Source organism: Impatiens glandulifera, chromosome 2, assembly GCF_907164915.1.
Source record: "Impatiens glandulifera chromosome 2, dImpGla2.1, whole genome shotgun sequence".
Taxonomy (NCBI): Eukaryota; Viridiplantae; Streptophyta; class Magnoliopsida; order Ericales; family Balsaminaceae; genus Impatiens; species Impatiens glandulifera.
Window position 1 is genome coordinate 58,115,047 of NC_061863.1, and position 25,933 is coordinate 58,140,979.

Genomic DNA, 25,933 nt, shown 5'->3' on the forward strand with positions numbered 1-25,933 from the left:
ATATATAATAAAATAAAAAATAATAATTTAAAATAATTATATTTTTGAATTGAATATTTAAATACCACAACCAAAAAAAATCATCACTCAAGCTTTTTATTTTGAAAAATCTTAAAAATAAATATTTGTTAAATAATTATATATAAAAAGTTTCACTTTTTATTTACTTTCTACCTAATTTTATTTGATTTGATTCAGTTATACCTTTCATAATAAATTAATTTTACTTTATTCTGATATGAAATAAGGCTCTTTTAAGTCATTCATTTGTCTCTGTCTATTTGTTTATTTCTCTCTCCAGAAACCTATCCTTTAAAACAGAGATATCAAACTGAAGTAATTGTGTGTTGAGAAATCAATAGAAGAAGAAGATGTATAGAGAGATTGTTGGGGTTCTTTTGATTGTGGTGTTTGGATGGGCATATCAAATAGCAAGCCCTCCTCCTCCCAAAATCTGTGGTTCTAATGGAGGTCCACCCATCACAGCAACCAGACTCAAGCTCAGAGATGGAAGACATCTTGCTTATCAAGAACATGGCGTCCCCAAAATCAATGCCACCCATAACATCGTCTTCCTTCATCCTTTCGGCTCTTGTCGACTCGACCCCAACATACTTACACCGGTGAGCAATGTGATCAAAATCTATCTGAAATGGGAATTTGATTAATAATCTTGAATTTGATTGCAGGAAATAGCAGAGGAGTTAGGAGTGTTTTTGGTTAGTTTTGACAGGCCTGGTTATGGTGAAAGTGATCCACATCCAAGAAGAACAATGAAGAGTTTGGCTCTTGATGTACAAGAATTGGCTGATCATTTGAAACTTGGACCTAAATTCTACCTTGTTGGGTTTTCCATGGGTGGTCAAGCTGCTTGGGGCTGTCTTAAGTACATTCCACACAGATTAGCAGGAGCAGCGTTAATTGCTCCGGTTGTTAATTACTGGTGGCCTGGTTTCCCTAACCAGTTAGCAAAAGAAGCTTATTATGAACAATACCCACAAGATCAATGGGCATTACGCGTTGCCCATTACTTTCCTAATTGGTTCACTTATTGGTGGAACACTCAGAAATGGTTCCCTTCTTCCAGTGTTGCATCAGGAAAAGGCAATTACACAACCCAAGACATTCAAATCATTGCTGGGATCATGGCTGCTAGCTCCGGCCAAACTCCTCGAGACATGGTAAACCCTAAACCCTAAAACCTTAAAAACTAAACCCACATGAAATTTCTTTATTAATTATGATCTATCAGGTAACCCCAACTCAACAAGGACGGCAAGAATCTATCTTTCGCGATATGATGGTTGGATTTGGGAAATGGGAATTTGACCCGATGGAATTGGAGAATAGTTTTGATGATGGATCGGTGCATTTATGGCAAGGAGACGAAGATGGATTAGTTCCGACCAAATTACAGAGAAAGATTGCGGAAAAACTGCCGTGGATTCAGTACCATGAGGTACGAGGTGCAGGGCATCTGCTCCCATTTGCAACTGGAATGAGAGAAGCCATTTTCAATGCACTTCTCATAAAGAAATAATTATAATTATGGTTTTGTATTTGTATTTGTTTCGAGAACTATATTAATATATTTTAAAATAATTATAATCTTATTAATTGATTGTTATAACTTATAACCCACAAATGCAATTGAGAGATTACTGGTGGAAGGCAAGGAAAACAAGTTTTATTTCCATTAATTTACCCACTTCTATAATGCTCCATTTTCAACCTTTTATGTATGAAGTCACAATAAACATGATTATAAATATGACAAATTTATGTTAATAATTTTAATTTTTAAGGTTTTTGAGAATATCAATATCATTCAAAAATTACAAACTAATATTTTGTGGTAATCACAGTTATTTTTTTTTTTAATTATTAAAATAAAAATGATTTTATATCTGATATAAAATATTAGATTCCTTTTATATAATAGATGATAACTTTTTTTTAGCAAATAGATTATTTTTGTGAATTTAGAAAAATGAAAGTTGTGTAATTACAATTAGTCTTTAGTGACAGATAACTATAAATATTCAATACACACCATCCCCTTAACTACATGTGTCATCAATTTTTTTGGTTACCCATCATTATCTCTTTTCTTGAAGTAGATGTAGAGTACATTTATTTTGTTTTTAAAATAATACATTTAATACAAACATTTATTATTATTTGACCTAATTATTAAGACTTGAATTTGCGTTGTTTTTATCTATTGGGTTCGAAATTTGAGTTCGAAATTTGAATTGTGTCGGAAGGGCTTCAACTATCCTAATTAGTCTTTTAAACTTTTTCGAATAAATGTATGTGTTCCTACTTTATTCATTTTTTAAATTAATTTACACCATTTTGTACAAAAATAAATTATTATTTTTTTTATTTTTCAATATATTTTTTACACATTACACATTTTTTAAGACATTCAAACCGTATTGCTTATATCTCGAAAAAATACTCAATCTAAAACACAAAAACGTCTAAACTGATAGACATTACACAATGTTATATCGTTATGAAGTTATTTGAAAAATAAATATAAAATATATCTCTATTTAAAATTTTTTAAATCTTTTTTTAGATTACACATTTTTGTAATCACTCAAACCAATTATAACATGATAGAATGTCTAATTCTCGAAAATAATACTTAATTTAAAAATTTACGTCTAAAATGTCTCATTTTAGTTACAAATTAATTAGAAAAACGAAAATGATGTGTTAAAATAAAATAACACTTGTTGTCCATTTGAAAAAACTTCAAATTCAAAAATTTTAAATTACTAAAATTTTGATAGTTCCACCTTATATGATACGGTCCAAAGTTGGAGCCAAATGATAAAATGATCCAAGTTTGATTCACAAATAGCAATTGAGTCAATATTATTTATACTTAATTTTTCTAAAAAAAAGAGAAAAAAAAAAGTTTACTTAGCTTACCATAGAAAAACATACCATCCAGACAAATTGAGACTTTGGACACAATTAAAATTTGAATACCTTTTTTCCCTTTCCTATTCTGTTTTAAAGTACCTAAAAATTGTTTTACTTTCCTTCTTTTTACAACAATTATAAAATCAAACAAAAAAATTGTCACAAATTATGATTAATTTTATAAATCTAATTATATTTAAATAATTTTATTTTTAATTAAAATGTGTACATAAAATTAAAATTAAACCCTAGTAAATTAAATCATTAAAATAAAATAAAAATTATCTTAAATATTCCTTGCTTGGTTTTAAGTTTGATATGATCAAAATATCCTGTTTTAGTTCAAAATAACTTATGATCAACAAGAACCCAAAACCAAACAAGTGTCAATTAAATGCTACTGCTTCAACTTATGAACTTCCATGGCTAAGCCTCCTATGTAGTACATATTCATGTTGTGATGAGATCTTGATGTTATTTTTTCTACAAGTTGATGATGAACTGATAACCAAACATCAGACTATATATCCAGAGAAGAAATGTCAATGCAGTTGGAGTATCAAAGAGTGATAATAGTTCATAAATCCTAGCACAGTAGAAACTCGAGACTGAAAATGGAGTTCTTTTCAACAACAAATTGTACACATTGGTAGCGTTAATAACTTTCATCGTCTGTCTCTGGCCTCCTGAGGTAGAACCGGAGGCAATTTATCAGCACCTACCAATTCAATGAAGCAACAAGTTATTACATGAAAACTAAAGTCAAAACGGAATCTGAATCTCTCTTAAGAGTAAAATCAGTCAACTCTAGAGTAAACATCTTCACCTCCCAAAGATGATAATAATAATAACTATCATAAGATCATGTGTTAAGCTTATCACTTAATCTAAATTATTAAGTGTTTATTTCAACTGTATTTGATAAATGTTATTTATAATCACATAAGGATAAACATTCAACTCAAATTAAGCAAAAACTATGAATAACTTATCTAGGTTATCTAACATGAGTATCCAAATTACAAATTTAACCCACATAATGAATCAAATTACGTCGCTATAATGGTAAATAGGGTTTGAGTACTTTCGCGGCACCTAATTCCACATTTTTTCTAATCAGCTTGCATAATTTGGTTTATTCAACATCTATTTTTCAGATACTTAACTTATTTGACACTTAAAAAGTCAGTTTTCTAACATTCATCACTTAATTTTTAGTTTTATGAATGCACACACTAACAATGTTTAGTTTAAACTCTAACTATAGACACTGATCAATATAAAACTGCTACCTGAGAGAGTGAATTGTTTAAAGCTGCACCTCTGTAGCTGACATGAAACTTATCCTTAGCTACCAGACCCTACATACAAAGAGACAACTTAAGGTTAGGTTGAACACATGTTCTTTTTTTTTCAAGGATAAGGGAAGAGATACAAATTTACTCATAACACAAAGAAGAGTAGGGAAAGACTACATACTTCAGTATCAATCTCTGCTGATTCCACATTGACATTAATATCAGACATAATTTTGATCATCTCCAACAGTAACCCAGGTCGATCAGCTGTCTCTATACAAAGTAAACTGCATTGAAAACATAAGTCCTTGTATAGATTAGAAGGAATTTTACAAATGGTTACATAACTATAACCAAAGGATTGAGTCATCAATCAAGGTTTTGGTATCACACACCTTCTCTTGGGCCCGTCTTCCTTGACTTGTATATGCGTCGCAATATCGACATCAAGCTGTCATCAGTATAAAAGCAAAATTTGTTGACTTAGAATATAAGCCAAGTGAAAAACAGTTTCAAAATCCAAATCCAAATACCCCGATTCTCTGTGAAGTGTTTCAATTCAACATAGAAAAGATAATTTACTGCATTGAAGACAGACTAGACAGTTGGGTTGGTTTGCTTATGCTGTTTCTGGCATATTAGGAAAGCTAGAACCATGAAGACAAAGTATTTGGTAGCATTTCAAAAGGTTGCAACAAAGTATATCATTTTAAGGAGTCTAAGCTAAGAAATATCATAGGATTAAGCTCAAAACCTGAACAATTTCATAGAAAAAGCAAAAATCTATGGGTAAGGTACACGTCTGGTTGTGCAAGACACTGAAATTAGAAACTCTGATCAGTAATAATAAAGAATCCAATAAAAGAAACATGCACTAATTGACTTTCGAAGAATGGAAATTTATGACCTGTTCATAATCCAGAGGGGATAAAACACTAAATCCATGTCATATCTATCACAAAATCATGCTTGATCTATATAGATGTCTCCATACCATGTAGTAAACATGGTTGTTCTTCTCTTATTTAGAAAAACTAAGACTTCATTAAAGGGATCGAATACGCAAAAAATTCTAACATTCCTATATAGAAACAATTTTTATTTCTGGATCTAAATCCGGATCCTATGAGAAACCACAGGTAAAGTTTTTAATGTGTCTCACTAAGTTACAAATGTGATTGCATCTGGATCCACATTTATTTAGCACTCGTTTAAATTTCGCATAAAAGTTTGACCAAATTGCAACTTTGCCACATAGAGCAAGACCATATTCAACGTGGCTAGATGGTTGAGAACGTTGAGGTCATTTCAAGACTTAGTATAGATAGAAGTCGCATTAGCATCTATAATACAAACTTTAACATTTCAATAAAAAGGAGGAGAAAAGTTGGAAGAACAAATTCACAGACAGAAACATTTTCTGGTGTATTATTTCAGGAAGCAATGGATAACGTAACAGAATATTATCATTCTTATTAATATCACCTTCTTCTCTGGTGCTTTAACCCCAAAAACTTCACCCATTGCAAGCTGCTCACTGGACTCCTATTGAAATTAAAAGACAATCAGCCCAAGGAAAGTTACAAACAACATCAGAACGCATTTGTATGGCATACAAACCGGGTGATATTTCAACAGGTTGTTAATAATAGTTAGACGAATTCTCTCCAGGAGATCAGGATCTTCAACTTTGCGCCCAGTCGATCTAACACATTAACCATAGTACGATCACTGGGAAGCAGTACTTGGGATAAAAAATCATGATACTTAATTTTAAGTAAAAAAACATAGGAGCATAACTTACAATCTTGTGATGAAAAATTTTGTTTGTTTCTCAGATCCCTCAGTTGTGACAGTTCCTTTTATCACATCCAAACCCAAATCTTTCAGTGCCTTCATCTGCTCCAGAAAACAAACATTATGACTTCTTTTGCATCTATTGGTTACACAAGTGTGAAAGCAAATGAGAAAGTTCCAGCAAAAAACACAATAGCCCTATTTCAAAACACTTTTTATATATGTTTTTGTATGTGGATCCAATTTTTCCAAACATTTTTTATTCTCAAAGTTATTTTTATTCCAAACAACAAGTATTTCAATATTTTGGATGAACTCAACGAACTTATATCAATACCAGTCATGGGAATGATAATCAACCATTTAGGTCTAGACCTCTATACATTTGTTTAGTGCTGAAAATCAACATAATATTTCACCGTGTCAAGAAGGGCACCCAGGCGATCCCCAAAGCTGACTTGCACAATTGTTGCATCTGCATCTGAATCTTGATCTATCATAACAACTGGCATAGGCACATCTTCACCATCCAGCCCATACTTCTGGAATGAAAGAATAAAATAAACTTGATCATGGAATTAAAAAAGGATACTTACTTTAATCATACTCATAGCAGTAAAGGAGTGTATAAGATATTCAGGATCCAGAGAAACACCACAAAATTCAATACCTTCTACGATTTCAAAAGAACCATATACTTTACATTTTTAACAAATCTACAAGGAATCATTTCCGCTCACCATTGAAATTGAACCCACAGAATCAAAACCATCAACGGAAGCCTTTATGATGTTCCTAAATAGTAAAAATACAAACATTCATTTAGTAACAAAAATCAAACCCAATAAAGAGACTACAAGATCAGTCACCATGGACAACAATACAGGGGAAATACATAATTTGTAGAAGTTGGGAACATCAAGTAAAATTAAAGTCTTTTAATTAAATGCACTTGGAGTAGTCCAGGCTAGACATGGAATTTAGTAAAATTTACCTCAATTCTATCGTTGTCATCAATCAATCACATGGGGAGTGAAAAGTGAAAATAATTTATGAAGCTCCAATAGACACAATAGCAATGTACAGAAGGTTGATACCCACATCAACCTTTCACTTACTTTTTTGTTGAGGAAGTTATGACGAGCTCGGAAGAGCCATGACGAAGGGGCTGACCAAAAATTTTGACATCTTGGAAAAGGGTTAATCCGGGGATGGAATCAAAAGAAAGTTCTGGGAACCTGGATCGGCGGAGGTGGAGGGACAAAGCAGATGATGAAGTAAAAGCAGCTGCCATCGCCATAGTTGTTGTTGCCCGGATTATACTGTTGAAATACTACTGATTTGCTTTTTGCTTCTCAAAGGTCTTTGAAAGAGAAAGATGTTTCTGATTAGATAAAATATTTAGAAGAACAGCTAAATTTCCACATCAGATGGGGCCAGATCGTCATTTGTAGGGACATATATGACGTTTATCACTTCAACTTAATTATTCAAAATTTATGGGAAACATATTTTATTATTAGATATTTCAGACAAGGAACATGATTAAGGTAACTAATGAGAAAAAAAATTATAAATAAATAAATAAATAAAAGGGTTTTTCTTTTCGAAAAGTTTTTTTTTTCTATTTCCGAAAGTTTTCTATCCAAAAGATCTTCACAAAAACTGTCATAGTTTTTTCGAACTTATTTCTTTATCTCTTTCTGATGTATTTTTTCTTTTAACGCGACTCTTCTTCTTTCAAACCAAAATGTTGCTCGTTGTCATCGGAAATAAAACTCAAGCCCCGATTCAACTATCATCTCAATAAACAAAGCTCTTTTGTTGTCGTCGGAAAAATATATGTCGTTCTTAAGTTTGAAATTCTATTTTGAAACTAGTTTGTTCTTAATATTGTAGTTTGCTTGTTTTAGAGTATTTAAATCAGAACAAGGAGGATAACATGTATGAAATCAATGATTTTTCATTTTTTTCACTCTTCCTGTTCTGCCATTTTTTCTATTTCTAAAACCTTGTGTAAGAATATTGAGTTCTTTATATTGATGATAGTTGAATCGGATTTGAGATGTGTGATATATAAAAGACATTTAGTGTAATAATAGGGTTAACCACAAGTTTTTAATGTTGTAGATGTCTTTCGTGTTAATATTAGTTTTTAATTGAATGAATGTCTAAATCATTTTATATTAAGTGAATGAATGTGTAAATTATTTTAATATTGTAGTTGGAAACTAAAATATAAACAGTAAATACATATAAAACTCGAATTTTATTGTTTGAAATTGAAATATTTTTAGAAAAATGTCATATAAAACCGTTATACTTTATATAAATCATAGTTTATATATGTAATGTGATTTATTGAAGTGATTTAAAAATAAAATATTATAACAAAAGTTGTTCAAATCATATAAAATGATTGGTTTAATGTTTAAATGATTGAAAACTGAATTATATAAATCAAATATGAACTTTATTGCATTAAAACTGAAATATTTTTAGCAAAATCTCATATAAAACGATTTATACCTTCGATAAAAATATATGTATTCTCATATAAAACGATTTATACTCTCACATAAATTAGCATAGTTTAGACATTCATGTAAAACTTTTACATTTTTTTTTTAACTTTCTCTTATTTGTTACATGATGTAAATCAACCATCCACATATCGATATCCCAATTCTAAATGCTGCTGATGTCCAACTACCAGTGAATATTATAATACATATGCCTAAACTAGTGGTTTTGACCATTGCAAACTAGAAGGAAAAAATGGAAAAGATGGGAAGGAAAAAATACTTCATTGAATGTGCTAAAAGTGAGGTTAAAGCATGAGAGACAAAAAAAAATGTTTTACGTCCTCGGCCTTCCAATAAGATATTAAACATGAGTATGAAAATATCATTGACGTAATTTACATTCTATTTGACTTAGAACAATTTTTTTATAATCTTTCATTTTTAAAATAATTCAGTAAATCTCATTACAAGTCTAAACTATGTTTTATGTGAAGTAATACATTGTTTTATATCTTATATGAAGTCATAAATCGTTTTATATGAAAGTTTGTTGAAAATATTTAAGTTTTCATGCATTATAAGTCGTATTTGTTTTATACACCTCGATTTTCTAGCAAAAAGATTAGTATTTGTATTTGAACATGAACATGAACCAATCATTCTAAGTGATTTGAACAACTTTTGTTATCTATGAAAGTATTTTATATTTGTTGTTTATATTTGAGCTTTCAATGAAGTTGTTTTATATGAAACACCTTTTGTTATCTATTAATGTGTTTTAGATGAGGGGTTTTCTATGAAGGTGTTTATATTTTAATTGATAAAGCTAATCACCTTCATATATAATACTACAAAAATATAGTTTGTGTTTTACATGAAAACTAACTACAATATTATAAACGGAACGATATTTTTATCGATTCAGTAAACATATTGAAATGTGTTATCTCTTAGTTTTATATGCCGATTTATTTATCGATTCAGAAACGATTTCTTTATGTGATTCCTGATAATTAAATTAGAGATAAATGTAAAATTTTAAAAAATAAAAATAAAATAAAATGTAAAGCTTGAAGCTTGAAAAACTCAAGGTTTTGAAAACCGTTCCGGTCATCAACCCGGTTTTTTGGACGAACTTCGGTCCGACCGGTCCAACCAGTTGAACTACTAGTTGGACCGGATTTTAAATTTTTTTTAAAATAATTTAAATATATTGGTATATATATATATATATATATATTCAATTAGACATGTGCAAAGTTAATCAAATATTTTAATATTAAGACGTTTTTCAAATTTAATACATTTTCTTATTAAATATTATGATGAAAAAGTCCTCCATCGTATAAATAAAAAGAGATATCAATTTAAAAATTTATAATTATATTAAAATAAAATAAAATATATATCTTTATTTTTATAAATCTAATTTAATAAGTAATAAAAAAATAACTACATTTGAACATCCTCTCTCATCTATGTCTCTATCCTTGAAAAGTAGAGTAGTAGAGTAAAAAGAGGGAGAGAGTGAAAGAAAGAGAGAGAAAGAGGCAGGATATGAAATGATTTTGGATAAACCTTTTCAACCGGTAATTTTCGGTTCGGATTTCCGGTCGAACCGTCTGGTCGGACCGGATTTTGACCAGTTCGAAAGGTAACTTATTGAAGTATAAAATTGAACCGCCTTCTCAACCGTTTCGCGGTCGGACCGGTTGGACCGACGGTCCGACCGCGTATTTTAAAACCTTGGAAAAACTTACAGGAAACTGAAGAAACCCCTATTCTTACCATTTTGGTTGCACAACGGAGTAAACACGACTAGTAGAGAGCAACCGAAAGAGAATAAGAAAACGCGAACAATGGAAGAGAAACCAACCGAAAAAGAAGAAGAAAAAATGTGAGGAGACGCAACTAGTAGTAGAGGGAGACTCTTTTCCGATGAACGGGAAACGTCTTTTTATTTTATTTTATTTTTTTCCATCTGCCGTGGCATGCTACGTCGAATTCGTTGTTTTGCTCCCTATGCAAGTCGTTGCCCCTATCATAATTTATATGGCGTATTTGCGTTTAGCGTTTGCGTAATAATTTGTTACCATAATTTTGCGTAATAAATTAATGCAAAATTTATAGTTAAACATATTTTACGTTTTAATACAATTTTTTTTTTTTATATTTTTTCAAGTTTAGTATAAGCCGAATTAAACTTAACAAGAATAATATAGTACATTTTTTTTTTCTCGATTTTTTATAATTGTAAATTAATTATTTTATAAATTAACACAAAAAACTAATTTTATTTATTTTATAAGTTATTATAAGAGGTAACAAATGCATACAAGGGTTTTGAACTATCTTTGGTCAAGGATGGTTTTGAATTGAGAAATTCTTATCATAATTTTGACATATCATTTCAAACAAAAAAATTGATTTTGCCATGTTTTTATTTTATAAAAACAAAATAGTACCTGCATGATTTTTGACCGAAAAATTGATAATGGCATGATTTTCTACTAAAAAAAATAGTAAGGATTAAAATGATGTGATTTTTTACTTATAAATAGTCATTTCTAAGTTGTATGTTATCAATTATTCAAATTATTAAAAACATAATTATCTATATCGAGGATAAAATATTACATTAGTCGTGATAAAATAAATTATACCAAACAAAAAAAATGACTTTTACTTTTAATTATATATTTTTTTCAATGAAATTATAATTAACAAAAAGTGCTAATCTTCAAAATCCAATCATTGTTTTATTTGATCAGCTTTGTTTGATATTTTACTTAATAGATTTAAAAGTTACTAAAATATATAATTTTGAAAAAAAATATTAAATATTTGAATGGATGATTATTTACATATCTGAATATAAAAATATCATATCATTCCCCTTTTATTCATTATATTACTAAATTTATTAATAAAAATACTAAAATACCTATATTTTAAATTATTATTTTTATTTTATTATTATATATTAATATATTATAAAAAATTCTCAAACCTTCTTAAAATCATCTCCTATTATTACATTTTAAAAAACTTAAAAAAAAAAACAAGTCAAAGAGACTCATTTGATTGTAGTGGTTTTTCTATTTTTTTCATAATTTTATCTCATAATACAAATCTTTCATCCATCATAGACCAAACCCATCATCTCTGCCCTATAGAACTACGAGATTACTCAAAGTCGACAAAGAATGACCTGAAATGCTCGTCTTGGTGAAAAAATATAGATACTTATATTTTCAGACCAATTACAATAAGACTAAATTGTTCTCAAATGGGTTAATTTAATATATAAAATCAAATAAATAAAATAATAAATTAAAAAAATCTTCTTTAAATCAACTATCTAACTACTCATTTTATATATTTAACCATCAAAATTACTCTTTATTTAATTATATAAAATTAATTTATCTTTAAAAAAAATATTTTTTAAACTTTTAACCCAAAAAATAAAAAAATAAATAAAATCCAATTTTTAGAAAATTTAATCCACATATTTGGAAAAATACCAATAAACGAGCCTAGAGTGAATTAGGGTGGATTATTTGAAAAAGATTTTTTTAGGGTATATTGTCATACGAGAGAGTACGTGAGATGATGATGTCAGTGAATGTAGTCTAAAAGAGGGGCCGTGTCCTTTGGATATATATAATAAGAAGGACCATTATTAGTTCAATGAACCAATACCCAGAGAGAGAAGAAAAGAGAGAGAAAAGGGTTTTGTTTCAATTGGGGGGCTCTAAATTCTATTGAATTTGGACTCACCCGTCATCGCCAATTGTAGTAGTATTGTATGCCTAATCCCCCCAAGTGTTAGTGTTAGGGGGACCCTCCCCAATCATACGCCGATCTCTCTCCCTCTCTCTCTTTCTCTCTCACACGAAGCAGAAGAAGAAGAATCTCCACGACATCAAGAAATTACTATAAACAGAAAAAAAAGAATCAGCCCGCCATCGTTTTTACTCGTACGAAGCCTCAAATCTTTACCGGTAATTCCGTGCCGATCCCTTCCTGGCAATTGCCTTCTGGTAATGTTACGATTCCTTTTCAACATCTCATTGTCGACTCAATTCCTTTATTCAGCTCATCTATATCCAATTTCACTGATAAACCCTAGATTATTCTGATCCGGGTGACCTAGGGTTTCAGAACTCATAGAATATACTTGATCGCTTTCATGCTTCTATATATCTTAAAACCAGACACGGGGATTCTAGATCACAACTTTTACTTGAGTTCATACGTGTGAGACGAAGAAGACCGTTAATTTTGTTGGGGGGGGAACAAGCTGCATTTTTTCTTCAACTTTTTGACACTGTATTTCGCATCAAAGTTTAGCCCTCTGTACTGCACTTAGAATAGATGAAGCATGATAGTAAAGTTTGCATAATTGTGACCTTAAGATTCTGTTAACACTTTTTTGTTTAATCCGATGATAAACAATATTTTAGATAAGTATAATACTTAACAATGTTACCTTATTTGTTTGTTGGGGGCAATTGCAGGTTGTTTCTTTTCCGATGATTGAAACAAGGGTAGTATAACCGTTTTTTTTCTCAGGGGATAATTCGACTGTGCAATTTTATTTATGGCGGGGAATGGAAAATTTGACCTGGACTCGAGTACTGTAGAGCCTGGGTTCACTGGTAGCTATAAAGGGAACCATTCTGGCCCTACTTTGGATAGGCCTGGAAGCTTTCGAGAAGGTGGTGAGAGTCGATCATTCCCATCTGGAAACAATACATTTCGGTCAAGTAGGCAACATATAGGTGGCTCGTCCACTTCACTTCAAGGTCTGATGCTCGAACCGATGCCAATGGAAGACCTTAAAAAGAACTCATGTTCAGGTGAATTAACGAGGGTTCTGAATCTTGCTGGACTTGCCTCTGAAGAGAGTTCCCTTGTACCTGCTCATTCTAGGCCTATACGTTCTGCAGCTGTGGAGGCTCTGAAGCAGAGCAAAGTAACTTTTTCTGAGATTAACAGCAAAGCTAGGTGTGTATATAGACTTGATACTGGAAATGCTACTAGGATATGCAAGTCACATTGGAAAATATATAGTTTTTGTCACATCTTTCTTCTTTATACTTCATGACAGTTACTATTATTCATGGTTAAATATTTCTAATAGATGGTTAGTTTTTTGTGATACACGGCTAAGGATGGCTTGGAACAGTATATTGTTGTGTGATAACTAAAGCAGTATGTAGATCATGCAAGTGGATGACTCACCACTACATACTTACAGTCTTATTTTATATTTCTTGATAGGGTTAGAGTAAAAAGGCTTAACGAGAACTTGCATAAGTTGGATAAGATCTCTGAAGCTCCTAACACTAGGAAGCAGCAAAGGACTGAGCTGTCTACAAACGAACGATCAATTGGATCAAACTTGAAGATTGGTGCTCAGATTAATCGAAACTCTCTAGTAGACGACCGGGCTAAGAATGGTGTTCTTAATAAGCGAGTTCGCACGTCAATGGCGGAAACCCAGGTTTCTTATCTCCTTAAATAATGTTAACTTACTTTTTTTTGTTACCAATACTTCTCAAGTGTGAACCTATCAAAGTAAGATGTTCTTGCTGCCAGTTGTTTGAATTGTTCTTTCGGAACTGAGGCACATTCGTAATAAATGAGATAATATTCAAATAAGTGTGGCTGGTGAAGTATGAATACCAGAAGTTCACAACAAAAGGGAGATTGAAAATCAAGTCATTAATGCTTGACGATATTTTTTTCCTTTTTATTGTGAGCTGGATATGACTTCAATGCGTATAATTTGAGAGCACAATGGTCTTTTACTTGACCTTTGGTTTACCACGAGGGATTTAGATAGTGAATTTAGAATCATTCCATTCTAGGGAATTAATTATTTCCTGTTAAATTTTCTTTCTTTCTTGGCAGTCACCATGTAAACATTTTAATCCATCATAAATGTAATTTCCTTCATTCCAGACAGAAGCCCGTAGTAATGGCATATCAAGACAGCCAATGGCTGCGACAAAAAACCTGGACTTGCTTAAGGATAGTGTTTCCCAACCTGATACAGAAGAAAAGATTAGGCCACTACCTGCTGGAGGAGAAGGTTGGCACCAAAAAATGAGAAGAAAACGTTCAGTAAGCAAGGTTTTAACGAGATCATTGGATATCAATGGAGATCCGAAACGATCTATGCATAAAAGTTTTTGCAATGAAGGAGGTGGTTCACAAGGAAATGGCTCCTTAAGGTACAAATTCTTGTACATTTTTTCTTTCTTTTTTGTCTCTACTGCATATCTAAAGTTTATTTTTCTCCCTTATTCTTTTGATGACATGAGAGCAATTTTGTATTGTCATCTTATTAGGACAGGTTACAATGAAATTAACTGAGTCTCAGAATGATAAAAGAAACAACTAAATTCATAATTCTTCTTTAATGTTTTAAATGCTTCTTAAAACAATTTCTCTTTTTTTTTCACATTCCAACCCAGTTAAAATATTAATAAGATCTGTTGAATTGAAATTGAAATTTGATAACTTTTTCCAAGGTAGGATATGAGTATTTCTTGGAACAATGTTTGCCAACATGGTTTGGGCCTTGAAATGCCTATAGTAACTGTTATGTGGTTTTATGTTTATCTGTGTGGTTTGATATAAAGCGAGGTCTATATAACTTATAATCCAAGCCTAAATTGCAATTTTACCTTTAGCAATTTTCCATTGATATTGTAATTGTATTTGTGGCACATATTGTGACAAAATACTAGCTCCCGAACTGGCTCATTATGTGTCTTCATAATGTTTGTACTCTGTGGCCTTTTGTTCTTCGAAATGTTAGAGTTTGTATCAATAAAGTGATCTTGTAGGCAACTTCTAATAATAAAAACATTGTCTATGCCAATTGAACTCGTGAACTTAACAACCCTTGCTATTTATGGGCATGATTGTTTATTGATTTTTATATAGGGGCTTTCTCACTGTGATAATGGATTTTGTCTTTACAGATCTGGTTTTTTTAATGGTAACAGTGGCAGTCCTAAGAAGGGTATCATTTCTTCACCTGTAATCTTGAATACCTCTGCTGCTATGCCCAAGCATGAACAGGACACAGATAAACTAATAGTAAAAGGAAACATGTATGTATCTATGTTGAATTAAGCTATACAATTGTGGTTCATGCTTGCTTTTACCTGGCTTCTATTCCCTCCTTCCAAAATAAATGGACTGGTCTGCAAGAGTATTTTCATTAAGGCTATCCATTTATTTGGAATTGAAGGAGTATTAGTTCTGATGAACCAAAGAAATATAATTTCCTTTTTGATGATCTTCCAATTTGGCTATATGACAGTATACGTGAGGAGAACCGCATTGGCAATACTATCCCAGTAACGAAAACAAAGGCTTCAAGGGCTCCACGAGGTGGCCCTTCAGCAGCTGTAAGTATATCAACAAATATAATTAGGTCTGGAGCACCTGAGATCTGCAAGCAATCCGCAAATCTAAACAAGATCCACACGTCAAGTGGGAGTAACAACAAAAAACGTTCTATTCCCTCAGGATCAACCTCATCCATGACTCAGTGGGGCGGACAGAGACCACAGAAGATTTCTCGCACTCGACGGACTAATGTAGTATCCCCTGTTTCAAACCCTGATGACACACAAGTATCAGCTGATGGTTATTCACCTTCAAATTTTGAAGCTAGAATTAATTCCAGTCGAGGCTTCAGAGATGGGGCTAATGGTAAACATCATCTCAAGATGAAAGTAGAAAATGCTTCTTCTCCTGCTAGATTTTCTGAGGGTGAAGAATCTGGTGCGGGGGGAAACAGAATGAAAGAAAAAGGTACTTGTATCAGTGGCATAAAGGAAAAAGCAGGAACTACTTTCCCAAGTTTTGGGACTCTCACAATGTTGGCAAAGAAAAATAAATCACCAATAGAAGACATTGGTGATTGCGTACCGAGGCAAGGGAGGAATGGGAGGGGCTCTCCGTTTTCCAATTCTAGCACTTCACCAATGAGAGATAAGATGGAGAATGCTGCCACAGCTAATCCCCTTAGAAGTGCACGGCCAAATTCTGATAAGAATGGAAGGTGCTGAATATAACATTTGTTTTTTCCCCTCTTATTTCTTCTTTTGTAAACGGTGGTCGTGTGAAATGAGTTTCTGCGTTCTACCACTGAGCTATAAGTCTCCATTCTTATTTCTTCTATATCTTGCATATAAGCTATTGAACATTGGCAAATGATAGGATGTTTGAAATAACACTGCACCTCATAACTCTCAATTTGGTCCTTGTGCCACATCCATGATGAGATATTCTATTTGAATTGAAACTCATCTCAGATGTATCATCATGAGTTGGTTTAACCTCCTGTATATGTTTTGTGCAGTAAGACTGGACGCCCTCCAAAAAAACCAGTGGATCGTAAAGGCCTTTACCGTAAAGGACATATTCCAAATGGCGATTCTCCAGATATCACTGGTAGTTTTTTCTGAAAGAGTTATTTCATGTTGATGTTCAGTATAAAGTCTGCTCTTTCTTTAGAATTTGGTTTTGTTTTGTGATTTTCAGCCTCATACAGTCTGTTTCAGATAGATATTATACTCCTGCTTGAGATCCCATTATATCACGACTTCTTTATTTTTATGTTATGAGTTTTCATTCCTAGTTTATAAACTAAGTAATTATGCTTGTCCAAAAACACTGCAGGGGAATCAGATGATGATCATGAAGAACTCTTAACATCTGCTAGTTTTGCTAGTAACCCCAGTTGTATGTGGATCCATCCCACTATATCATGACTTCCTTATTTGTTTAGTACACATTATGTTTGAAACAATTCTATTCTGAATTAGTCAATACTGTGTAGATCTTGTTGGTTCCAATGCATTCTGGAAGTATATGGAAATAGGTTTTGCTCCAGTTAGCTCACAGGACAGTTCTTACTTGGCTCAACAGGTGCTATAGAAAGTTGATTACCTGAAAAAACTGTGTAATGTTATTTTTGTATTCTTATCTTTATCCGTTCCTTTCTAAACTTACATGTTTTTTATACCAGTTACAAGTTGAAGAAAAACTTAATAAAAGTCTGCCTCAAATGACTGGCCATGACAGTAATTATTTGGTGAGTCGCTCACTCTTATTTGCTGCAATGTGCTTAACAGTGCACATATATTTTCTTATTAGATGTACATTTTATGATAATTATTTCTGATTACAAATTTATTTTCTATTCATTCTTTTGGCATATGATGTTAGTGTATAGTGAAATTAGGCTTGCATTCAATTCTGTATTCTTTTCATATGAATTCCTAGAAATGATGCACAAGAAATTTATTTCAAACTAATTATAAATGGGTTCTACTAATTGCCATTTTCTGGACTTCCTAAGCATATTTACTCTAAAATACTGCTAAACTAAATTTGAAGCTTTTATTTTTTACATAAAGAACCATGAAACACCAAGTAGTAAATAGTATCTTTTGTTCTGGCGTAAAGGGTAGGTATACAAGGACCATGGTACTATAGTTGGTCCAACATAGAAAAGCATCTCTAATTTTATCTTTTTAGATGTTTCTCTGATGATGTCGAATGTAATGGGTCGTCTTATGCATGTTTCACTTTTTCGGGTTAACTAGTTGGTAGCATGATACAAGTATAATTATCTAAGCTACGTGACATAATGGTATGGATAGTTATGTGGATCTGGACATGCCACAGATTTTCTTCATGTACTGGCAAAAGCCATTATCATCATCCTTCTTTTTTGCAGGATGATACATATGTGCCTGCTGCCTTTGTTTCTGGAGCAGTGGAAACTGATGGAGTTAAACAAAAGGAGGAAGTCAACTCTATTGGCTCAGTTGACTGGCTTAAATTTAAAACTCCTCCTGAAAGATCAGGCTCGGAAAAGGGATCAAACAAACACACTCCATTGTATCAAAGGGTTTTATCAGCTCTCATTGCAGAAGATGAAATTGAAGAAATTGAAGAAGGTGGTACAGAAAGAAATGCTTTTTCCCAGTATGCTGCACATAGTCTATCCTGTAATGAACCTAGTAGGACAGATGGAAAAGAAGGAAGATATCAGTTGCATTTTGGTACTGAAATGGAGAAACAATCTGCAGCAAGCATGTATTTTTCCTATGATGGTGTTAATGGTTCAGTGGGCCAGAATCTTCCATGCAGTGTGGACAAGTCGCAGGAGAAAATTGGGTTTTCACGTGAAGTTGGGGGTTTAACTGGGTTTTGCAAAAATTCTCTTGGCGGGTCCCCTTTTGCTCATTCAAATGGGTTTGGACATTCTTACTCTGATAATGAATACGAGCAGTTGTGCATAGAAGACAAGATTTTGCTGGAACTGCATAATGTTGGAATATATCCAGAAACAGTGGTAGGTTCTGGATGTTGGTATTTCAAAAAATTATTTTTGCAATTTGATATTTTAATCTCCTCCTCCTCTAGTATCAACAGTATTATTCATTACCCCTTCCCCTACAACTATTCAGTTTTCTTCAGATATTTACAAATTATTATGTCTTACTTTTGGCTTGCTGATTTTATCCACAGCCTGATTTAGATGACCATGATGATGCAAGTATCGTCGAAGAAACTATTCAATTCACCGAGGACTGTTATAGGCAACAGGTTAAGCTGTATTTTTTTTTCACAAGCTTCAGTCTTCCTACCCCGAAAATTAAATAGATTAAATTATACTAGTATAATTTTGATGTTGTTCATAAATCATAACTCTGATGTTTAACTCTATCTGAATTTGACTCCACTACTTTTTTCTGCTCTTTCCAACGAATGGATAAAATGCCTGGTTGTGGGGTATCAATAACATAACAAGTCTGGGAATTCTGTAATAAGGAAATTGAATTGCCAAGTCTATGATAAAAGATAAATCTTAACTATAGATGTCCTTTTCAATTTTTATCCTATTGTATGACTTGGACAAAATAGCTAATTTCCCCCAAACTTTCTATAGTAGAGCAAACTTACCCTTGAACTTTTCAGAGGGCAACTTTGCCATGAACTCTAGTAATTTTTCCTGTAAAGGGAAACAATACCAGTCAATTTTCTCAAATGAGAGCTAATTTGTTCTCAATCAAGAAAGTTCATGGGTAATTTTACCCTTTAAATATTTCTATGGAAAAATTCCTCTATCTCAAAAAGTTCAGGGGCAGGTTTTCTCCTATTCCAAGATCCATTTTATTTTTACCCATATCATGTTTGTATTTGTATGATACAGGAGAGTCTTGTAAAAAAATCTAATAAACAAATGAATCTGCTCCGTCAAATAATGTTGTTCATAAAAGACATTAGCAAGTTACTTCAAAAGTGATGAAAAATGCTGTTTTACTTGGATATTTCTATCATAAGCACCAGTCTAGTTTCTCTCTATTCTTATTTTCTTTAGCTGTTTTCACAGGTTGTCACAACAAAAGAATCCTTGGACATACTATATGGGGCAGTTCTGCGAGGGAAAGAAGAGGAGAAGGGGTAACTATATCTCAGCAGCTTTTCTATATATATTGATATAGAACATTGATTTTATGTTCAGGGGTTTTATCTTGGGTTCCTTATAAAATCTTGACGTGGGTAATTTTGTCTTTGCGGCACATGATGCATCTTGTGCTGTGTATGTGGGGTAAAATTGTATAGGTAGTCTTAAGGGTATTTTGGTCTTTTTTGTGTGAGGTTTGTCTATATAATAGATTATGTCTCACTGCAGATGCAACATTTTTTTCTGCCTCTAAATAAAATATTAATTTAAAATAAATTTGCTAATCATTGTGAGATATAATATAGTGCTTTCATCTGCAGGGCACTTGAGCAAGTTGCAATGGACAGACTCGTGGAGTTGGGGTACAAAAAACTCCAGGTGATTATTTATTTTTTGTCTGCTAAAATTTCCTTGACTTAGTACTGACACATAAATGAGATTTGATTAAGGAGAACTGCTAATACATGCGTTGGTTAATGGATCCATAGGGGTTTTTGAGAGTTTGCTAGTTTTTAAGGCCTGGTGCTCTTCTCCTTCTAAGCAGTTGAAATGCAATTTTGATATTTGTTATTGTTTCAAATAATTCTATTGATGCGGGGAATTTTTTTTTTATTAACAGTCAACTAAGTCCTAGTAGGGCGGGGGTCTGAAGGTTGTGATTTTTTTTATAAACAAAAATCTCCCAGTATATCTTGTTGGCTTTTTACAGCTTTAGGTTATCCACCTAATGAGCTAGGCCTTTTAGATATTAATTTACATTTATCCCTTTGAGTTGTGCTTAATAATGAGATAATTTTCTTGTGAGAGAACCTGGGAATAAATCATTTATAGTTCTGTTGCTGCACATGGTAGTTGCTTCTTAGATGTCAAAGGACAAGATCCCTGGTTTAGTCGTTTTATCAGATGCATTCCTTGTTTCTTCTTATTTCTTCACGGATTTATTCTTTTTTAAAATGTGTAAAGGGGGATGTCTTGTTGTTATTCTTGTTGAACTGAAATTTAGACAAAATGGTAAAATATATTCAGGCTAGTGAAGGAAGCAATGCGTCTAAATCTGGGACCCCGAAGGTGTCTAAGCATGTTGCTCTGGCTTTTGTCGAAAGGACTCTGGCTAGATGCAGAGTATTTGAAGATTCAGGAGTAAGCTGCTTAAATGAGAAACCGTTTCGGGATGTTCTTTTTGCTGAACCTACTACTCCATATGATGAGACTGAACCCGCCAACACTTTTGGTATGCAAGTTTGAAGTGTTTTCCTTTCCTTTTGTATTTTATTGTTTTGTTTGATTCCACTCACGATCTATTTCTATCTCATACCTTCCTGCTCTGTTATCTTGACGTATGTGCTTTGTTCCTCTTGTAGTCTCTACTCGCAGATATGCTGAACAACACGGTTCTAGTGGTAATCTCAATGGCGTGTCATCAGATTTATTTGGGACATCTCAGAAACCTGACAAGGGCTTATCAATTGGTGTACCAAATCAACATAGAGGGAAGAAGAGGGACATACCGCTTGATGATGTCAGTGGTGGTGGTGGTGCTTCTGCTTTTGGAGCCAAGAGAAAAAGAAATGAGAAGGAAACGTCTAATGGATTTGCTACGTCGAAAAATGACCATTTGAGTACCTGTAGTAATGGAGATGTCAAAACAAAAACAAATCCCAAGCAGAAGACAACAAGGCAGCTGTCCTCAGCTGGAAATGCATTTGTTAATAATAAGTCGACAGAAACCAACCGGAAAAAAGAGGGTGGCCGCAATAATAATCTTGAAAAATCATCAGCAGCAGCAACAAAAGCTGTTGAAGAAGAAGAAGAACCGTTGGATCTGGCAAACTTTCCACTCCCAGAAATGGACACAATAGACGAGCTGGGTGCAGGGGGGATAGATATGGGTGGTGGTGGGCAGCAAGATTTGGCTTCATGGCTGAATTTTGATGATACTGGCTTACAAGAAGAAGACCAAGACTTTTCCATGGAGGGACTTCAAATACCTATGGATGATATTGCTGGTTTGAATATGTTTTGATCGCCTGCTGAATGTGTAAATTCTTGCTAGTTACTTTTTTTTTTGGTTCAGAAAAGCTTTTTATTCTACTTGTTTAGGAGAAATTGTCCAGTCTTCTCATTTCACCAGAAAAATGCCAAATGGCATTATTTGTAATTATTTTAATTTCTTTAATGTATTTTTCTTCTTTTATACAGTTCTACAGATAAAAGAAAAAAATTTATTTACTATTGATTTTACTGTTTAAGAATTTCCTCAATGAATCACAGCTAGCTGCTTAAGGGGAAATGGAGGGGCTTTATCCTATTATTATTGTTACCATGTTTGTGTATGCATTTAATTATCTGATTTATGTATGCTGAATAGCAGGCATACTAAATCTTAAGAACTTTTCTTTTTGAGGGTCAGACACAATGTAAACATAGTTTGACCATGAAATTGTAGTTTAGAATTCATGTTTTATTAATCTTATTATAAATATGAAATTCTGCTGCCTAATGTTTGAATTTGCATTTTTGCAAAGCTGTGCAAAGCTTGAAGTGAAGTTAATAAGTTTGTATGAATTTCAGGTTGATACAAATTTTCTTTAAATCTATTTGATTGTTTTGAAAATGATAGCTCACTCAAGCTTATGAAATATGAATTTCATTAGTAAACCAAGTTCTGTCTTCCAGATTGTGTAATATCAACTGACATTTATATATTTATATATTGATGATACTTTTTCAAAAATCCAACATGGATAAGTAAGTAGCCAAGCACACAAAAAAACTGACTACAAACATCTTCTGCGATGATATCAGCCCTTGAAGCCCATTCTACAAACATCCAATGCTTGCCTATCCTCATGAATAGTCTATTACAGTCTTCTACATCTTCTTCCCAGCATCATTGGGATTCTGGAGTATTAATTGTTCCACCTTCAGTAGCTCAAAGCTTGTATTGGGAAGAAGTAGACCACATCTGCACTCTTCTTGGTCAAATTGCATCTTCTTGAATGTTCTCTTGTAGCTATCCGTTGCTGCATTTGGATTACCTCTTGCGATGGCTATCTACAATCCCCACCCTTACAACAAAGGTTAAAACTGTATGGAAAATTACTTCTGCAGGTTGAGAAAGCCAAGTGATTAGTACAAACTAACCAAGTGATTCTTCTGCAGTTGAGAAAGCCAAAATTTCCAGTCACTCAATATGGTTCCATCGATCTTAACATATATGTTGTTCCAACCGATGTGATGAAACTCCACCTTGTCCAATCTTTCTCCCACACCTTTCCCAATTGCCTTCACATAAGATTCTTTCAGACACCAGTATCTATCAAGTGTAAAAATCTTAACCTCTTTCTTCGGTCCTTCCTGTCCATAATAGATTATAATAGAGAACTAAAATTACCTGTAGAAATTGGTTAACATTTGATCATGGTTTGCTGCATTAACTATGTTGGACCATTCTAGGGTTGAGAAGTACGAAGTGAAGCTACTAATGAATTCTGGTACCGTTTCCTTGTTCCCAATTGGAGTGGAAGGAGCGACAATATCAACACCGATAAGGGAAATTGGTTCTGATGCAATGGCCACGTAATCGCCGTGATGAGACACATTGAAGTTGAAATTGGGAAAGTCTAGGGTTTTACTATAATCACTACCTTCCTGTCAAACAATTGACAAAAATTTAGTAAATCTTTAAAAAAATTAGACATTACCCAAAACCATCTTGTTTAAACATTCTAACTAAAATAAAATTATGATTGGATTGGATGGAGCTCAATCATAGTCGTACCAAGTAGGGTTTGCCTTCAAAAGTGCGTTTAATGAGAATGTCCTGAAATGGTATTCCCAGCACTTGATGCACAAGGGAATACTGAAGCAGCCTGCTCACAAGTGCCCTTTTCCGATCTTCCAATTTGACAAATCTAGGTTAAATCGGTCTATCTGTTTATCAATTTGACATTCTATGCAATATATAACTCTAGAAGCTAAAGGGGATAATCAAAATCATGTCTTGACCTGGTGATGGAATGGTGGTCAAGTTGAGGAAGAGAAGATAAAGCGGCGGAAAAGTCTTGGGGAGAGGGTTCCCACTCCGATATGTCCACCAACCATCTCTTCACGCCCTCCTGCAAAACCATCGTCAATAATCTACGATATGATAATGGTATTATTTTAACAAGTTTCCTTCAAAGTAAATATGAAAAATTGCCTAACATGTAAATTATTTAGATTATGTGAGTACCTAAAATTTGGGGAATTTGAGGAAATGACCCTAGAGAGAGGTCAAATTATGTTTGGTGCGGGCCCATATTTTTTATAGTGCTGGTGACCCCCAAAATATTTTTTGCCGAAATACCCCTATTGCGTCACGCACCCTCCAGTTGCGTGACGCACCCGAGGGCATTGTGAAAAGTCCACAATGCCCTTACTATATAATAAAAAAAAATTCCAGTTTTTCTCTTTCTTTTCATTTCTTTCTTTCTTTCTTCTTCTCTTTCTTCACTTCATTTTCTCCTCCTTCTCTCTAAAAAGGACAACCACCGACGAAGGAATCCCAACGAAGACGGCGGAATCCCAACGAAGGAGATGTATCTTTCTGCTACTGGTATGCTTACTTCTTCCTTTATTTCTTTCTTTGAACGCATTGTTTGTTAGGGTCTAGGGATTAGGGATTGATTAGGTAAATGTCACTGGCGGCGAAATCCGGGTGCGTCACGCAGGTGCGTCACGCAGGTGCGTAACGCACCTGAGTGACGCACCCCAAACCATTTATAGTTAGTATTTGCATTTCATTGTTACAGTGTCTCTCGATTGATAGTAGCAACCATCTGAATATGTTATTTCTTTTTTGTGTTAACAGTTCAAATATATTGGGTTGATGAAATGCCCTGTTGAAATACCCAATTCATTCTTTGAAGAAATTAGGGTAACTGACAACTGATTTTAGAGTGTTGAAGGCTTGAAACATGTTAGTTTATTCTTGATTATGAAATCTTCCTCAAATTGGATCTATATAGCTATCTGGTGTCAATCCAAGCTGTGTGGCCCATAAAAGCCAGATTTTGTAGTTTAGGATTGTAGTAGATTGATTAGCTTCTATTTTTAATTTGATGACATAGTTTGTCACATATTTCTCCATTGTCTGTTGAAAACTCGGGATAGAGAGATTGATAAGTTAAATGAGCAATTGGAAGAAGATGCAAAATGTGTTGAACACCTGCAAGTTCATCTGTTGGAGGAGAGAAATAAAAGGTCTCATGTAGAAAAAGAGAACGTGAGATTGCAGAGCCAGATCGACATGTTAATCATCTTGGTGCAGGATAATGACGACGAAGAACCCTAATTTTTGGATCTGATCGATCTCTTTTATGATTAACAAAGATCAGATGATATGTGTCTTTATACTGTCTTTTATAAATTGTTTCTTATTTATTTGTAAATCAAATATGTTGGGAACTTTATATGTAATTACATTGGTTTGTAAATCAGACATTACTCAATAATTGTCACCCTATGTTGGGAACTTTATAAATATTTGAAATTTGATTTATACTGAATTTTCGAAGTTTTTTTGCGGATTGAACCATGAAAAAATCAAGTCGAGTTTGGTTTGAAATAGGTAAAATCGAGTCAGGTTAGAATTGTTGCTTATATCAGTTTTAGTGTTTGTGCCTTTTATGTTGAAATGAGATATTCTACTACATGTTTTAACTTCAAATAATAACAATTTAACTATCTTGAAACTCTATTACAATTTATTTGTAAATTTTTATATTGTAAAACATTACATTACCTCAAATCACAACTTCTGGTTCACAAATCACAATTTATTTGTAACTATCCAGATTTGTTTAACCCTCTATAACTTG

The 25,933-nt window shown here is 33.0% G+C and overlaps 4 protein-coding genes across 9 annotated transcripts; 2 read left to right on the top strand and 2 right to left on the bottom strand.

Annotated features, from left to right (window-relative positions):
• Positions 1 to 287: 287 nt before the first annotated feature.
• Positions 288 to 1,637, top strand: LOC124925916. Its single transcript, XM_047466051.1, has 3 exons — positions 288 to 623; positions 690 to 1,181; positions 1,253 to 1,637. Exons 1-3 carry the CDS (start codon positions 372 to 374, stop codon positions 1,538 to 1,540), a joined length of 1,032 nt encoding a protein of 343 aa, XP_047322007.1. The 5' UTR covers positions 288 to 371; the 3' UTR covers positions 1,541 to 1,637.
• A 1,807-nt stretch (positions 1,638 to 3,444) lies between these two features.
• Positions 3,445 to 7,405, bottom strand: LOC124925671 (ACT domain-containing protein ACR12-like). Its single transcript, XM_047465743.1, has 10 exons — positions 7,154 to 7,405; positions 6,776 to 6,830; positions 6,455 to 6,577; positions 6,043 to 6,137; positions 5,859 to 5,943; positions 5,724 to 5,783; positions 4,634 to 4,689; positions 4,420 to 4,525; positions 4,233 to 4,301; positions 3,445 to 3,658 (listed from the first exon to the last, which is right to left on the bottom strand). The coding sequence occupies exons 1-10, from the start codon at positions 7,333 to 7,335 to the stop codon at positions 3,596 to 3,598; spliced, it is 894 nt and encodes a 297-aa protein (XP_047321699.1). The 5' UTR covers positions 7,336 to 7,405; the 3' UTR covers positions 3,445 to 3,595.
• A 4,867-nt stretch (positions 7,406 to 12,272) lies between these two features.
• On the top strand, positions 12,273 to 22,395 carry LOC124924035. 5 transcript variants are annotated; one of them, XM_047464071.1, is made up of 16 exons: positions 12,273 to 12,606; positions 13,084 to 13,573; positions 13,850 to 14,072; positions 14,534 to 14,805; positions 15,562 to 15,693; positions 15,906 to 16,652; positions 16,953 to 17,044; positions 17,273 to 17,335; positions 17,433 to 17,521; positions 17,622 to 17,687; positions 18,336 to 18,956; positions 19,133 to 19,210; positions 19,998 to 20,068; positions 20,393 to 20,450; positions 21,099 to 21,303; positions 21,434 to 22,395. In XM_047464071.1, the coding sequence occupies exons 2-16, from the start codon at positions 13,167 to 13,169 to the stop codon at positions 22,093 to 22,095; spliced, it is 3,786 nt and encodes a 1,261-aa protein (XP_047320027.1). In that variant the 5' UTR covers positions 12,273 to 12,606; positions 13,084 to 13,166; the 3' UTR covers positions 22,096 to 22,395. The 5 variants fall into 5 exon arrangements, with proteins under 5 accessions (XP_047320027.1, XP_047320028.1, XP_047320026.1 ...); XM_047464072.1 differs by having other exon boundaries at positions 13,139 to 13,573; XM_047464070.1 differs by lacking the exon at positions 12,273 to 12,606 and having other exon boundaries at positions 13,036 to 13,573.
• A 262-nt stretch (positions 22,396 to 22,657) lies between these two features.
• Positions 22,658 to 24,240, bottom strand: LOC124926522 (L-aminoadipate-semialdehyde dehydrogenase-phosphopantetheinyl transferase-like). Of its 2 annotated transcripts, none has more exons than XM_047466765.1 (5): positions 24,081 to 24,240; positions 23,854 to 23,986; positions 23,467 to 23,723; positions 23,217 to 23,388; positions 22,658 to 23,126 (listed from the first exon to the last, which is right to left on the bottom strand). In XM_047466765.1, the coding sequence occupies exons 1-5, from the start codon at positions 24,200 to 24,202 to the stop codon at positions 22,944 to 22,946; spliced, it is 867 nt and encodes a 288-aa protein (XP_047322721.1). In that variant the 5' UTR covers positions 24,203 to 24,240; the 3' UTR covers positions 22,658 to 22,943. The 2 variants fall into 2 exon arrangements, with proteins under 2 accessions (XP_047322721.1, XP_047322722.1); XM_047466766.1 differs by having other exon boundaries at positions 23,071 to 23,140.
• Between the last annotated feature and the right edge of the window lie 1,693 nt (positions 24,241 to 25,933).